Source organism: Arachis duranensis, chromosome 9, assembly GCF_000817695.3.
Source record: "Arachis duranensis cultivar V14167 chromosome 9, aradu.V14167.gnm2.J7QH, whole genome shotgun sequence".
Classification (NCBI taxonomy): domain Eukaryota; kingdom Viridiplantae; phylum Streptophyta; class Magnoliopsida; order Fabales; family Fabaceae; genus Arachis; species Arachis duranensis.
Window position 1 is genome coordinate 114,969,047 of NC_029780.3, and position 14,372 is coordinate 114,983,418.

General features: G+C 33.5%; 4 protein-coding genes across 4 annotated transcripts in view; 2 read left to right on the forward strand and 2 right to left on the reverse strand.

Annotated features, from left to right (window-relative positions):
- Positions 1–761: 761 nt before the first annotated feature.
- On the reverse strand, positions 762–3,422 carry LOC107467663 (glutathione S-transferase DHAR2). The gene is made up of 6 exons (XM_016086816.3): positions 3,272–3,422; positions 3,070–3,160; positions 2,855–2,998; positions 2,599–2,716; positions 2,367–2,507; positions 762–991 (listed from the first exon to the last, which is right to left on the reverse strand). Exons 1-6 carry the CDS (start codon positions 3,327–3,329, stop codon positions 905–907), a joined length of 639 nt encoding a protein of 212 aa, XP_015942302.1. The 5' UTR covers positions 3,330–3,422; the 3' UTR covers positions 762–904.
- Positions 3,423–7,149: 3,727 nt separating this feature from the next.
- Positions 7,150–10,190, forward strand: LOC107467704 (uncharacterized). Its single transcript, XM_016086870.3, has 10 exons — positions 7,150–7,555; positions 7,650–7,715; positions 7,801–7,981; positions 8,152–8,348; positions 8,614–8,664; positions 8,763–8,854; positions 9,054–9,187; positions 9,349–9,431; positions 9,592–9,696; positions 9,857–10,190. The coding sequence occupies exons 1-10, from the start codon at positions 7,205–7,207 to the stop codon at positions 9,992–9,994; spliced, it is 1,398 nt and encodes a 465-aa protein (XP_015942356.1). The 5' UTR covers positions 7,150–7,204; the 3' UTR covers positions 9,995–10,190.
- Positions 10,191–11,136: 946 nt separating this feature from the next.
- Positions 11,137–13,587, forward strand: LOC107467610 (heparanase-like protein 2). The gene is made up of 9 exons (XM_021130308.2): positions 11,137–11,358; positions 11,473–11,509; positions 11,679–11,859; positions 11,963–12,117; positions 12,221–12,454; positions 12,552–12,741; positions 12,823–12,961; positions 13,043–13,129; positions 13,225–13,587. The coding sequence occupies exons 1-9, from the start codon at positions 11,137–11,139 to the stop codon at positions 13,585–13,587; spliced, it is 1,608 nt and encodes a 535-aa protein (XP_020985967.1).
- A 314-nt stretch (positions 13,588–13,901) lies between these two features.
- Positions 13,902–14,372, reverse strand: part of LOC107467634 (dirigent protein 18-like) — a 769-nt gene continuing 298 nt past the window's right edge. Inside the window, exon 1 of the mRNA XM_016086767.3 lies at positions 13,902–14,372. This exon is cut by the window's right edge and continues 298 nt beyond it. Coding sequence (XP_015942253.2) covers positions 13,995–14,372 — 378 coding nt within the window. The 3' untranslated portion in view covers positions 13,902–13,994.

A 14,372-nucleotide genomic window follows, 5' to 3' on the forward strand; every position in this document is an offset into this window, starting at 1 on the left:
AACAACAACATTAATAAGATCATTTTTCGAGAAAAGTAAGGAACTGTTGACTGCTACAGGTTGATCATGACTACATGCCAAGAAAACTCGAGAGGTAAGATGATAACTACCTGGGCTACTGAGTAAATTACCAGAGTTTCATTTCATTCGTATCATAAAATAAAAGTATTTACTCCAATAAAAACATCTTCCTATAAAAATCATATTATGAACCGCTAAATAATTTGATAAATTTGCCTAAATTATCTAATGGTTCATAATATCATTTTCATATAAATTTATCTTAAGTGAAAGTAGCCCCCTAAAATAAAATGTTAGAAATGACTTGATTTTAAAAAGAAATTAATTATAATAGTGACAACCAAAGTGTAAAGTTGGTAATGAGATAAAAAAATAAGACATGAAACCTACATCTCACCCGATTCTAAGTCTCTAGATGTGTTTGCCGATTGTGGTATCATGTATGTTTGGGAAATTAGACCTGTTTTATATCCCAAAGGAGGCAATGGTTGACCGTTGACTTGGCTGAATATAGGCCACGCCTTCGATTCAGGACTTGCTCACCTTTGAGTTTAAGTTAAAAGAAAGGTGATTACTCACATGAAACTATCGTTCTGTGAAGACGATATGTAAAAACCCAGTTTGATATATTTGACTAAATTACTATATAATAATTTTTAACTATTATCTTCACACGAAGACATCTTTAAGTAAGTAGGAAAAAAAAGATTCCTAAGAGAGACTATGTCTATCCCATAAACTAAAGCGCAGCAACAAACGAACCACATATTTTATTATATAGGAGGGAACAACCCCTTACACCTTCCTAATCTCAATAAAGTCCAAATCACAGGTACAGATATTTCTCATTGTTCATAGCACCACATCATAATTTAGAGTTACTTCATGCATTCACCTTGGGTGCCCATCCCGCAATTACATACTCCTTTGCAGCCTTGGTTTTCTCAAACGATTCCAGGGAGAACAACAACTGCATCACACCATCATTTTCCATCATTTCAAGTTGCACTACTCAAACAAGCTAACATATTTTCTTTATCGAACATAATATAATAGTAATGATTTAAACATCAAAGTAAGTTGATCAATTATACTATTCTGTATCTAACACTAATGTGATGATCACCAACTGAGCTGATAATCTGTTGCGGCATATGCAATAACCCGAGAGAGATTGGACATGCAAAAGTAACGGAGCTCGAGGAATAAAACTTAACATATCAAGACATTCTATTCGCTTGATTATCAGCTACAAATAGTCAATCATAGCAGCAGAATGTAGGAGCATCTAATACGATAGGATCTCTAAAAGTTGTACACATGCATGATCTTATGGCAACAATGAGGAGAGCAAGTGCGAATATTTATTCATGGATACATACCAGAAATAACAAAGTAAGTTGGACCTCGGAAGTCTAATACTAGAGTGGTGGCAGCAATGTGCATCTAATAAAGTATTCTATGCAAGATGAGGTACGGGGTTATTAAGCACCAATCCACAGTGGTTTATTTCATAGCAGCAACAGAATGTCTGACAGTGAAATCCAATGTGATCTTCAAATATTAGTATCCCTAATGAAACTTTTTGGTCACCAAATGACAGAAATTTGAACCCTAGTCACAAAAATGGTAACCTTACGGGTATTTGGATGTTGAAAAGTTATCAATTAACTATCAAATTCATAGAGTAATCTTTTGAGGAACAAATTGATGTTCTAATAATCAATTTTTTGTTCAAATGGGGACCTACTGTACACTGCAGTGCAAGCTTTTGCATTGTAATAAAACCCACACGACAAATTCACAAGAGAATCATAGATTGCAGATTGCGGCTGCACATGCACTATAGCACGCTTTTTATGCCCTGGAAATCCTAGAATCCTTAATTATTGTTATGCACAATCAAAATTAGATTGATTTGCAGCTAAAGATTCTTAAACTTTACCTAAAGTGTTCAAAAGGACATAACAGGCTAACAGAACATGTGACCTGTAAATATGACTAACAGGAAATGGCAGGACAGTTTCAATCTATTACAGATGACCTTTTCATTTGGTTAAAACTTAAACCAAAGACCAATGGTTTCAAATGTTGTTCAATTCTTACACAAACTTTAACATGGCTAGAAACATAAAAAGGTTGCGGATATTGAAATTTCAACTCTTGGGTCATTGCAATTTGCAAAGCAAGTTTAAACATATAATAAACAACACAACAAAATCAGTTAGCATGATAAGTTTGCAACACAAAATGTTCATCTATCAACCAATGCCAGAGTGTGCTCTAAACAACTATTCAATGATAATGCAAAAGCCATAATATGGCATTGCAGAAAAACTGCAAACCTTGGTATAGTTGTGGACATGTGCCAAATCCTGAGGAATAGTCCAGTTTTTGAAGTGCTCAAGTGTTATGACTAGATGGTAGAGTTTTGGAGCCAAACTCAAATCAACAGCAGTTACCTTCTCCCCAGCAACAAATGGACCCTAAACCACACCTCAAGCACATGAGCATAGCTATTAAGAAAAAGGTAAGCACAAAAGACAAAAAGAATTAGGGCTATTCAATCATAAATACATGGTTCTTAAGATGTTCATCCAAATCCTTCAACTCAGCAAGCAATGCTTGCTCTGATCCATCATTTGGATCTTTGCTCTTGAGAAACTTAACGAAAGCCCCAAATAACTTGGATCCCCTGCAAGTTGTGAAAGAAAAAGTCTCTCAATTCAAAAGTGAAAACACATATCTTCATAACAATTAGCACACAGCACAAAACCCTAGGTCAAAACTGAAGTTTGAAAAGCGTAAATGAAAGCAAAGTAGGAGGATTTACACGGAGGCAGATTCAGGAGGAGTGACGAGAGAGGGTTGAGGGTACTTTTCCTCAAGGATTCCAACAATGACATCGGAATCGGAAATCCATTTGTCATCAAACTTGATCACTGGAACCTTGCCTTCAGGATTGACATCCAAAAACCTAAAAAAGCAGCAATGTTGAGAAAAAGGCCATGAAAGAGAAAAGAGAATGGAGTTGAAATTGGATGGTACCATTGGGGTTTTTCGTCGAAATTGATGAGGTGGGTGGAGTAAGGGACTTTCTTCTCCTCCAAGGTTAAGAGCACCCTCTGGCAAAATGGACCTGCAAACACACACAACAGTTATTATTATTATTATTATTATTATTAGAAGAAGAAGAAGAAGAAGAAGAAGAAGAAGAAGAAGAAGAAGAAGAAGAAGAAGAAGAACATACAGTCTCCGAGAACATTGGGAGCACCGACAGCAGCTTTGACAGCAACTTCCAGAGCCATTTCTGATCAAAAATCGCAGAGTGAGGGTGCGAGTAATGTGAAGATTGTGATTGCTTCACACCATTATTATACTTACCACTCAACTCACTCGAACATTCTTTTTCGTTCTTTTTTTTATTTTTTAAATAGAAAAAATAAATTTAATTTTCATACATTGATAAATCTAATTATATATATTAAAAATACAATAAACTTAAAATAAAGCGACATATAAATTTCGGAGGATTTATATTTCGGATAAATTAGGGTGTTTGCTGCTTGAAGAACTTTATTGATATTTTTTTTAATTTTAATGTATTTATTTTATATTTATTAAAAAATTAAAAACTTTAACAATAATAATTTTGTTATGTGTCTCTCAGATATATATTAGCTAAATCCTTAAAACTTATTGAATAAATAACAGCATATAGAGTAATTACATAATGTATAAGATTTTGTTCTATCAAAATTAAAACCTCTGACACATTTTTAGGCTTGTTGCTGTTGTTATAGAATGATTTTGTAATTATAAAGTATTTTGATTTTGATAAGTTACATGAACGTTACTTTGGTTATTAATATTGTCGATGGGTCAAACACAGTCTTGAATATAGTTGAACCGCATTTTAGAGTTCATGATTTGAAGTTAACCCCCACTATGAACATGGCCATCAATTTGGCCACATTCGTGATATTTGTTAAGTAACATTTAAAAATAAGAATCATTTCTTATTTTGTACGCAAAATTGTTAATTATATTCGTATGTATTTCAGAGGTTTTTTTTTTAATATAGTGAAATTTTAAAGTCATCTCTAAAATTTAGAAAGATGAAGATTTAGAAACTAAATTAAAATTTTGTATTAAATTTAGTGTATAATATACTGAATTGAATTATTTCTAAAATTAATAAAAATGTAATTTGAATCTGAATTTTTCTTGAACAGTATGCTCTCTTTATCATTAAGTTATGTTATTCTTTGTTATTTCATATGTTAATTATTAATTATATAATAAAATTATACAATAATTTTTTTTAATAAAAAAATTAGAATTTTATATATTATATTTAATAATAGCCAGATTATAACTTGTTAATTGTAATTTGTTAAAATTTGATTATTTTTAAAATATTCGTAAAATATATTTTAAATTTTAATTTTTTAATTTTTATTATTTTATATTTTTTATTTATATAGAATTAGTTTAACCAATGACTCATCAGTTGAACTAATGAACCAATAAATTAATAGCCTAACCGATTCAATCACCCGTTTAATTCTTACAATTATAGTTCTCAAAACCAAACACGATCTATATTAGTGTAGTACACACCTCTAGAACCATCTGAAAGTTAAGTACGCCTAGTTAGTTATGCCAGCTCATCCCTAATTTGTTAGAACTCTCTAACCAACTTCTGTCATCACATCACACACACCTTCACTCTTTATATATATGCACATCAGTACAGTGACCACGTTATTTTTTTTGTAATTCTACTTCAGCTCCTTGATAAACAATGCTCTCTCCATCATTTTTTTTGTTCTTCTCTCTCTCTGTTCTGCTAACTGTCTTTGCTGCACTTTAATTCTTTCTTCATCAACACGCTACTGATACCTTCATGGTATCAGAGCACATGGTTCAGATCCATAGAAAATTTTGCGACTTTCGGTTCGCAGAATCAAGAAGCTAGAGCTCCACAGCTGCAACTCTCAGCGTCAATGGCATCCATAGCAAATTTTCTAGCAATGATCAAGTTGGATGAAGACAACTTCGAAAGCGACAAGCACTAGTGTGCATTAAGGCCAATAAACTTTAAAGTCACATTACTGCTCTATCAATCCCAAGAAGGTTCAATTCGGATCAAGACAAGATTGTCGAAAAAGTGTCACCTGAGTTTGAAGATTGGGAACAACATGATGAGTGTTTGGTAGCCTGAATGCTTTCTGCCATGAACGAAGCCTTTGTCAACAAAGTTGTAGAATTTGGATACGCACAAAAAATTTGAGAAGCGTTGAATGAGTACTTTGCTGCTAGACAAAAATCAAAGATTTGAATGCTAAAAGCTCAGCTAAAGATGATCAAGAAATAAGGTGCCTCTGCAATTGAATACATTTTCAAGATCAACAAGGTTGCAAACTTCCTATCTGCTCTTGGAGCACCACTGTCGAATGAAAAACACTTTGAAACTGCGCTACAGGGTTTGGATGAGGACTTCAGCGCCTTCATAACCATGGTAAACTCAAAAATCGATCACATGACCATTAGTGAGTTTGAGTCTCAACTTCTTTCACAAGAAGAGGTAAATGAGAGATTTTGAAACTCTGGTGCATGCAAATCTAGCTCATAAGGAATCCAGGCATCCAGCACAAGCAAAACTGGAAATGAGTCTTCACCAGAGAAGTTCTATCAGAATTACAACAACTACGGCAGAGGGCAATCTAGCAGAAGGAGTAGAGGAAGAGGCTTTCGAGGAGGAAGGTCATGGTGGCAAAGAAACAGACCTCAATGCCAACTATGTAGCAGAGTTGGGCACACTGTTTGGGAGTGCTTTCACAGATTCAATCAAAACTACCAAAATCCACAACTGTAAACCTTCAACAGTAGTCCTCCTCCACCAAATCTTGGTTTTTCATAAGCAAGCTCAGCACTCCCAACCCTCGTTTCAACCAACTCAGCACTCAAACAACACCAATTAGAATCATCCTCAAGCCTTACTAGCCGCCAACACCTGTGCTGACCAAGGGTGGTACCCAAACTCCGGAGCATCCCACCACATCTCCTTTGATCAGATGAATCTGATCAACAACTCTGAGTACTCAGGTCCCGAGCAAGTGTTTGGAGGTACTGGCAAAGGTATGAGTATTGTTAACATTGGGAGATCTATTATGCATGTCTCTATGTCAAAAACCTCCTTTTAACTTCAAAATTTACCCACTATTTTTAAGAATCTAACCAGTGTCTCAAAATTTGCATTAAATAATAAGGTATTTTTTGAATTTTAATCTCATTTATGTGCTATAAAATGTTAGAAATTCAGAAAGATTCTGCTTCAAAATAGACTTAGTAATAGTCTATATAAGTTTAATGATATACAAATATCAAGACTACTATAAAATTCTAATAAAGCTCACCTATTTAATGTTGAGCAGAAAAAAAAAAACAAGTGCAAACATTGCAAAAATAGAAAACAAAGCAAAAAATAAAAGAGCCATAGGGGGATAATGATTTTTTTTATTAAACTAGATGTATAATGATAGTGATTAGCCAATATAATTGATATCACCCCATTTTTTTTTAAAAAAAAAATTCCAACTTTAGCTCATCATCTTTAGTTCAAAATGCTTATCTGATTTGCCAAGGCAAAATCCGCATCAAGTTTAGACTTTAGAGACACTACAACAATAATACTAACTTTTTGTGGTTCAAAGCCTGTGTGCGAGTATTGCACATTTTTTTTATGCATGGCAGCATGGGCACCCAAGTGGTCCGCATACTGGGGAATGATTATAATGTGTGGGGAACCTTGCAAGTTCCACCACTCATTCTCATATTCCATGCTTATGCTTTTTTAAAGCCAACCAACCCCCTTCCTTTTTTTTCTCTCACTTTTGCGTTGGTAGGTGGGATTAGGGGATGACATATTTCTCTCCTAGTACATCAACAAGGACACACAGCTATCAATGCATTTGAATCATCATCACCATTTGTAAAAGGCCAAAGCCAAGTGATTTTAAAATTCTTTTGGGCCGGAATGAGCCCAAACCCATTAACGGGCCCAAGACAGCAAAGACCTCCAGTGGACCAAAAACGAAAACAAAAAAAAATCTGGAGACACAATCGGATAATTGAAAGCAATTCATTCCGCTGCTTCCATTTCTTTGCATCGGAAAAAATGAGTTGTTTGAGTTTGAGAGCGGAGGTCGCTGCTTCCAGCTTGTTAACCGTTGCTTATCGCAATCCTAAACCCCTTCATCCCTTTCCCTCTAGAATTCTGTGCACCAGGAGTAAGAGTAAATGTTGCTCCCAACTCCTCACCTACTCTTCTTCTTCCACTTCAACTTCTGCTTCAACTTCTAGAACCTTCCCTCTCAACTTCCCGTTAACAACCTCTCGCCGCCGATTTACCGTTTCCGCAACCACCACTGCTCCGCCTCAGAGCGATAGCTCCGATGTTTCCACCAAGATTCCTCCCGACAATCGCATTCCCGCCACTATCATCACCGGCTTTCTCGGTTCCGGCAAGGTAGGGTTCTGTTTCTACTTTCTACGCATATGGAATCTGCAGACTGGAACTCTTGCTGTAATTGACTTTATTTGTTGTTTGTGAACTTGAGCAGACAACGCTGCTTAACCATATTTTGACTGCTGAGCATGGAAAGCGCATCGCGGTTATCGAGAACGAGGTATGTATCTATGCCTTGGAATTTGGAATCTATTCTTTCGTTTCTTCAGCATTTATGTGAATATTCGATTAACTTGTTCTTGTAGTTTGGTGAAGTTGACATCGATGGTTCTTTAGTTGCGGCGCAAACTGCCGGAGCTGAAGATATTATGATGTTGAACAATGGCTGCCTTTGCTGCACAGTCAGGGGTGATCTTGTTAGAATGATTTCTGAATTAGTTGCTAGGAAGAAAGACAAATTTGATCATATTGTTATCGAGACTACGGGTAAGTGAATGATTGAATTTTGAATGTATGAAATGGTTGCCCTGTATTTCTTACCATAGAGTTCTTTCACTAATGCTTAAGATACTTAAGATGTTAATTACATTAATAAAGATGCGGTGGACTTCCGTATAACGGTTGGGCGTAATGCGACTTTACTTGCATTTCTGCAGGATTGGCAAATCCAGCACCAATTATTCAGACATTTTATGCCGAGGATAATGTCTTCAAAGATGTCAAGTTGGATGGTGTTGTCACTTTGGTCGATGCAAAACATGTTCATCGTCATCTTGATGAGGTCAAGCCAGACGGTGTTGTGAATGAGGCAGTGGAACAGATTGCCTATGCAGATCGTATAATTGTAAATAAGGTATTCACTATCACTCATTTATTCTGCGAGCAGAATGGCTTCAGTTCGGCTGTAAAACTTGAAATTTTAGATTATTTGGGAAAAGGGCCTGCTAGTGTTGACTCATTGACTAACTAGTTAGCCAGCTAATGAAAGGTTTTGTTTTATGGATACAGTCACCAATGGTCACCATGTGGAATTATTCATAATATTTTTTATAGATACGGTGTTATGGAATGCAATGACTACTTTTACGTCGCTAATATTCTTGTCTGTCTTGTTCCAGACTGACCTTGTCGGTGAATCTGAGATCGGTTCTTTGGTTCAGCGCATAAGGGTTGGTATCCTTCTCTTCCTATTGAATCTAAGTGCTGAGCATTTATTTCAGTTTCATGCTTTTTTTCACTGTTCTAAGCATTTGCGTTTTTAATCCAGAATATAAACAGCTTGGCTCATTTAAAGCGGACTGAGTTTGGGAAAGTTGACTTGGATTATGTTCTGGGCATTGGTGGCTTTGATTTGGAGAGGTAGCTTTTGTTGTTGTTTCTTACTTTCTAAGTTTTATATTATTATGTAAAAATAAATCAGAATATTAGTGCACACGCTCTCTCAAGTAGTTCCTTTTAGCCACTTACTGATTACTGCTTGAATTTTCACGGTCTTATTATGTTTCTGCTGTCCAAGCCAACCTAAACAGTTTTTGTATGTTTTTTCATCTTGGACAAGGATTGAGAGTGCTGTCAATGACGAGCCTGCAAAGGAAGATCATGTGCATAGCCACAGCCACGACCATGATCATGATCACCATGAGCACCATGACCATGATCATCACCATGATGATTCTCATGACCACAAGCATGGTACTTATTGATTAGTTTTTAGAGTAGGATCAATATTTTCCCTGTTGCTTGTTAATCCAATGCTTTCTAACATTCAAGGACATAACTTCTAGATCTTGGAACTTTTACTGTTTAGTTGTGCAATGAAGTGAGAGATAAATTTGATTTTTGTTTATATGCAGATCACCATGCTCATAGTCACAGTCATGATCCTGGTGTTTCGTCTGTTAGCATAGTTTGTGAAGGAAGCTTAGACCTTGAGAAGGTTTGTATTGCATTTTCTCTATACTTGAAGTGTAGTTTAATGCCTAGTTTATACCAATTTCACTTTTACATTTGGATGCTTTGTATTCAATGTTTATGTGCATGCGAAAAGTCAATGTGGACACTTATGTACTGAAAGGATAAGTTATTAACCCTTTCAGGCTAACATATGGCTCGGTACACTCTTGCTGGAACGTAGTGATGATATTTATAGAATGAAAGGTCTTCTTTCCGTACAAGGAATGGACGAAAGATTTGTTTTTCAGGTGAATTTAACTCCTTTAAAACTTCTAATTTTATTGTATGTATATTTTAATCTGAACCCCTTTGCCACCCATCTGTTCCAGCTCTGATTTCCGACATTTTAATTGTCATGATTTTCTAAGTTCAATCCGGCTGGATTAAGCATATCTTTCTCTGTATCAGGGAGTTCATGACTTATTTCAAGGTTCACCTGAAAGGTTGTGGAGACCGGATGAACCAAGGGTAAACAAAATTGTTTTTATTGGGAAAAACTTGGATGCTCAGGAATTGGAAAAGGGATTCAAAGCCTGTTTGCTGTGATACCAGTTTCAATAAATTAATCTTCTGTTGGATATGAGAGTTCCATCTACTATAGTACCATGTATTCCTCTGAACTGACGTACATATAGTGAAAAATGTTGTATTCCTCGACGTTGTGACTGAATGAGAGTAAAAGAGTATCTGTTTTTCTTTTTGTTGTTTTGATATTATATACACCAATATTGATATTCCCACCTTTTTTTTATTTTAATAAAAAATTTAAAGTATTATAGGCATATATATAAGCATCCCAGTATTGGATCTCAATTCTCATTATTTTTCTAACTTTTTTTCCTGAGTTAAAAAAAATATTTATTTTGAGAAGTTACAATTTATATTTTTTTTAAAAAAATATTTTTCACAAAATAAATAAACAAAAAATACTTTTATATGGTTATATTTAAATATAATTGATAAATAAAAATTTTTTTTTGCATGAGTTATTCAAATATAAAATTATTTTTATTTTTTTATAAGATCTTTTGAAAAAAATAACTTAAAAAAAGATATTTTTTTAAAAGTTCACCTAAACAAAGATTAAATGTTTAAAACACATATTAGATTATTATATAGTTCATGATCATTGGTCAAAGATATAACTGTAAATAAATAAATTAATTAAAACACATCTTTATATCAAAAAAGTTCTTCCTAAAGTGATTTTTCTGTTTTTTTTTTTTTGGGCGTTTTTCCAGTTGTTTAAACTTTAAACAAAAAAAATTGGAAATGAAATAAAAACATTGTTAAAAAAAGTTAAATTTGAGCCCAAATATTATAATAAAAAATATAAAATAGCACCTCATACAAAAATAAATAAATTGGGGATTAGAGCAATTATCTTTTGATAGCAAATTAAATTTAAGAAGCGAGTATTTAAAATAATAAAAAAACTCAAACAAAAAAGATCAAATTTAACTTCTACAAAGATCGAATTAGATAATTTTAAATTTTAAATTATTTAAGATAAACATATCTTTAGATTTAAAAAAAATAATCTTTTAACTTAAAAGTAGTTATAGCTAACCGTACTACTAAGTACTAACACTATAAATAGTAGATACCGATGATATAAAATTATAAATCATACCATAAACATCAATAGAAATTATTCATAGTATCTTCTCTTCTAGTTTTGTTCCACAATGGGTGTGAATCAGTGTGTGCAAGTAGCTCTCTTTTTAGGTCTCTTGGTATTATTTTGCCCTTCTTTTTCTTTATCAGAAGATGTGAAGCTTAAAGTGAAAGGAGTCACAAACATTGCTACAACTGATGAGAATTTCATATGTGCAACATTGGATTGGTGGCCATCTAATAAATGTGACTATAACCAATGTCCATGGGGAAAAGCTGGGATTCTCAACTTGGTATTTTGTTTATTTTGTTCGATATTATTGTTGTACATTACCATTCACAATATTGTATGTATTTTTTAAATATCATAATGATAATTAATTATTATTTTTGCAACTTTTTTGCAGGACTTGAATAACACGATACTCTCAAATGCAATCAAAGGTAAGCCATATTTTTTCTAAAGTCAAATCATTTTAATTAATATATACTAATCATAACTGATTTTTATTATATTAGACCAACTTAATTGAATTTGGTTAACAAAAAAATTTGGATATGTAGCATTATTCTAATTAATCCAACCGTTTAATTACTTTTAAAATTGTTGCAGCATTCAATCCTCTGAGGATTAGATTAGGAGGTTCACTACAAGATCAAATTATTTACCAATTTGGGAAGCAAAAGCAGTGCCCAACTATGAGAAAGAAAGATAACGGCTTGTTTGGATTCAGTGTTGGATGCCTTCCCAAAAAGAGATGGGATGAAGTGAATCACTTTTTCAACAAAACCGGGTAATTAATTAATTAATATATATTATTTTAATTTCTCAATATTATTATAATTACTTCACAAACAATTAATCTTATCTTCTCTTATTTACTTTAAACTTTGCAGTGTCAAATTTACATTTGGCTTAAACGCACTTATCGGCAAAAAAAATTCCAAAGAAGACCAATTAAACTGGAAAGGAGATTGGAATCCAAACAATGCCATAAGCCTCATGAAGTACACTGTCTCAAAAGGATACAGTATAGACTCATATGAATTAGGTACCAAATTAAATTAAAACCCTTTAATTTTTATAATTAACTAATTTAATTTTTACCCATGATTTTTTATAAATTTAATATCTTGTGCTAATTAATCATATAGGAAACGAGTTATGCTCTGAAGGAGTATCAGCAAGAATAGATAGTGTTCAATATGCAAAAGATATCACAAAACTAAGGCACATAATTAACTCATTATACCCAAATGCCACAACAAGACCAAAGGTGTTGGGTCCAGCTGGATTTTATGGTAAAGAATGGTTTGATAGCTTCTTGCAACATGTTGGACCTGGTGTCATTGATGGAGTTACCCATCACATTTATAACCTTGGTGCTGGTACGTATAATAATTCAGAATGGTGAATGTTTTTTGTTGGTTGATTAATTTGTTTAATTCTAAGAATATAATTGTATTATAAAATTATATGATATAGGTGTTGACAGGGATCTTATTAGCAAGGTTCAAGACCCATATTTCTTGAGCAAAATTGCACAAACTTTTAAGGATGTTTCAACGGCGGTGAAAGAATTCACACCATGGGCTGGAGCATGGGTTGGAGAATCTGGTGGAGCTTATAACAGTGGAGGCAAAGATGTATCACATACTTTTGTTAATGGCTTTTGGTAAGTTTTTTTTTTTTTTTAAATTGGATTTCAACTCTCTATATTTTGTTTAATAATTTTTTTAATTAATAATAACTATAGGTATTTGGACCAACTGGGTATGACATCAACCTTCAACCACAAAGTTTATTGTAGACAAGCTTTGATTGGAGGAAATTATGCTTTGCTAAATACAACATCATTCATTCCTAATCCAGATTATTATGGGTATGTCACATATATTCATTTATATTCATATAAGTAGTTAAATTAAATGTCATTTTTGAATGAATAATAAATTTATTTTCTTTAAACAGAGCACTATCGGCTTATGGGAACCAATGTGCTTTCTATTTCTCATGATAGTTCACCATATCTACGTACATATGCTCATTGTTCTAAACAAGGGGTAAGTTAATAATTTCATTTATACATTTTAATTTTTTTATTTTAAGATAACTTTTTAAAAGTTATAACATATTGTCAATCTAATTATTGTCTCAGAGTGGAATCACATTGCTATTAATAAACATGGAGAATTCGACATCTTTTGATGTGTCCCTTGTGAATGACATGAATCTTTATTCGGAGGAGTTAGCATCAGAAGGAGTAAACACGGTGAATTTGATGGATTCATTGAAAAGGGAAGAGTACCACTTGACACCTAAAGATGGAAACATTCAAAGTGATGTTGTGCTTTTGAATGGAACTCCATTGGAACTTACCAAGTCAAAAGAAATCCCAGAGCTTAAACCAAAGATTGTTGATGCTGCTTCTTCTTCTCCAATCAAAGTTGCACCTCATTCAATAGTCTTTGTGCAAATCAATAATTTCAATGCACCTGCATGTGCACCTCCTACAAAATAAGATTATTAGGGTTCTCTATTGTTTTTTTTTTTATTTTTCTTATAGAACTTAAGATAGAGTTATTAAGACTTATAAAGCATCTGCATATATATGTATTTTGCTGGGAATAATTTATGATTAATTTTTTTTAATTTTTTTTTATTTTCAATTAGTTATATACTTATCTTTTTTATTATTTATGACTTTAAGGATACGCATACTATTTACATGATTAAAAACTAACCGATTAACTGATACTATAATATTGCTTTATATACTTATTTTTTTATAAATACTGATATATGAAAACGCAACAAAGTTTCTTTAAACTTGTACTCAGAGTATGATACATTAGGATTAAATAAAACATGGTGTAGAAAATTCAATTTCAACTTACTATGTTATTTATCTGGATAGTTTAGAAACTACTAACTAAGATACACATCAAACAAAAGGAACTTAGAACTTGTGACTTTTCCACCTTCTGCATTAGACCCTACTCTGTCCACAACCTTAACTGCAGCATATCCATTAGCACCATTGTACTTTCCGGTGCCTCCAATGACCGCAACATGCGACTCTAAGACGTCGGTCCTATGTACTCCAAAGATTGTGAGGCCATCTTGATACTCATCACCCTTCAAAAATCTTGCTGTGATAGCCATCATGTGGCTAGTTCTGTCTCCTGAGCTCGCGACATAGACACCTTGCACTTGTCCAAGTTTCTCTAATTCAGCTCCAACTTGAAGCAATTCCTCGTCTATGGAGGTTACCGATCCAAACTCGAGTTCTTGAAGTGTGGCTCT

What these genes read in the sequence shown, in the direction of transcription:
- LOC107467663 (XM_016086816.3), bottom strand. Translation starts at nt 3,329, where the DNA reads ATGGCTCTGGAAGTTGCTGTCAAAGCTGCTGTCGGTGCTCCCAATGTT. An exon ending in TTCGACGAAAAACCCCAATG is followed by an intron (nt 2,999 to 3,069) that starts GTACCATCCAAT and finishes CTGCTTTTTTAG; the next exon opens with GTTTTTGGATGTCAATCCTG. An exon ending in ATGAACATCTTAAGAACCAT is followed by an intron (nt 2,508 to 2,598) that starts GTATTTATGATT and finishes GGTGTGGTTTAG; the next exon opens with GGTCCATTTGTTGCTGGGGA.
- LOC107467704 (XM_016086870.3), top strand. Translation starts at nt 7,205, where the DNA reads ATGAGTTGTTTGAGTTTGAGAGCGGAGGTCGCTGCTTCCAGCTTGTTA. An exon ending in ATCGTATAATTGTAAATAAG is followed by an intron (nt 8,349 to 8,613) that starts GTATTCACTATC and finishes GTCTTGTTCCAG; the next exon opens with ACTGACCTTGTCGGTGAATC. An exon ending in TTCTCATGACCACAAGCATG is followed by an intron (nt 9,188 to 9,348) that starts GTACTTATTGAT and finishes GTTTATATGCAG; the next exon opens with ATCACCATGCTCATAGTCAC.
- LOC107467610 (XM_021130308.2), top strand. Translation starts at nt 11,137, where the DNA reads ATGGGTGTGAATCAGTGTGTGCAAGTAGCTCTCTTTTTAGGTCTCTTG. An exon ending in AAGCTGGGATTCTCAACTTG is followed by an intron (nt 11,359 to 11,472) that starts GTATTTTGTTTA and finishes ACTTTTTTGCAG; the next exon opens with GACTTGAATAACACGATACT. An exon ending in TATAGACTCATATGAATTAG is followed by an intron (nt 12,118 to 12,220) that starts GTACCAAATTAA and finishes TTAATCATATAG; the next exon opens with GAAACGAGTTATGCTCTGAA.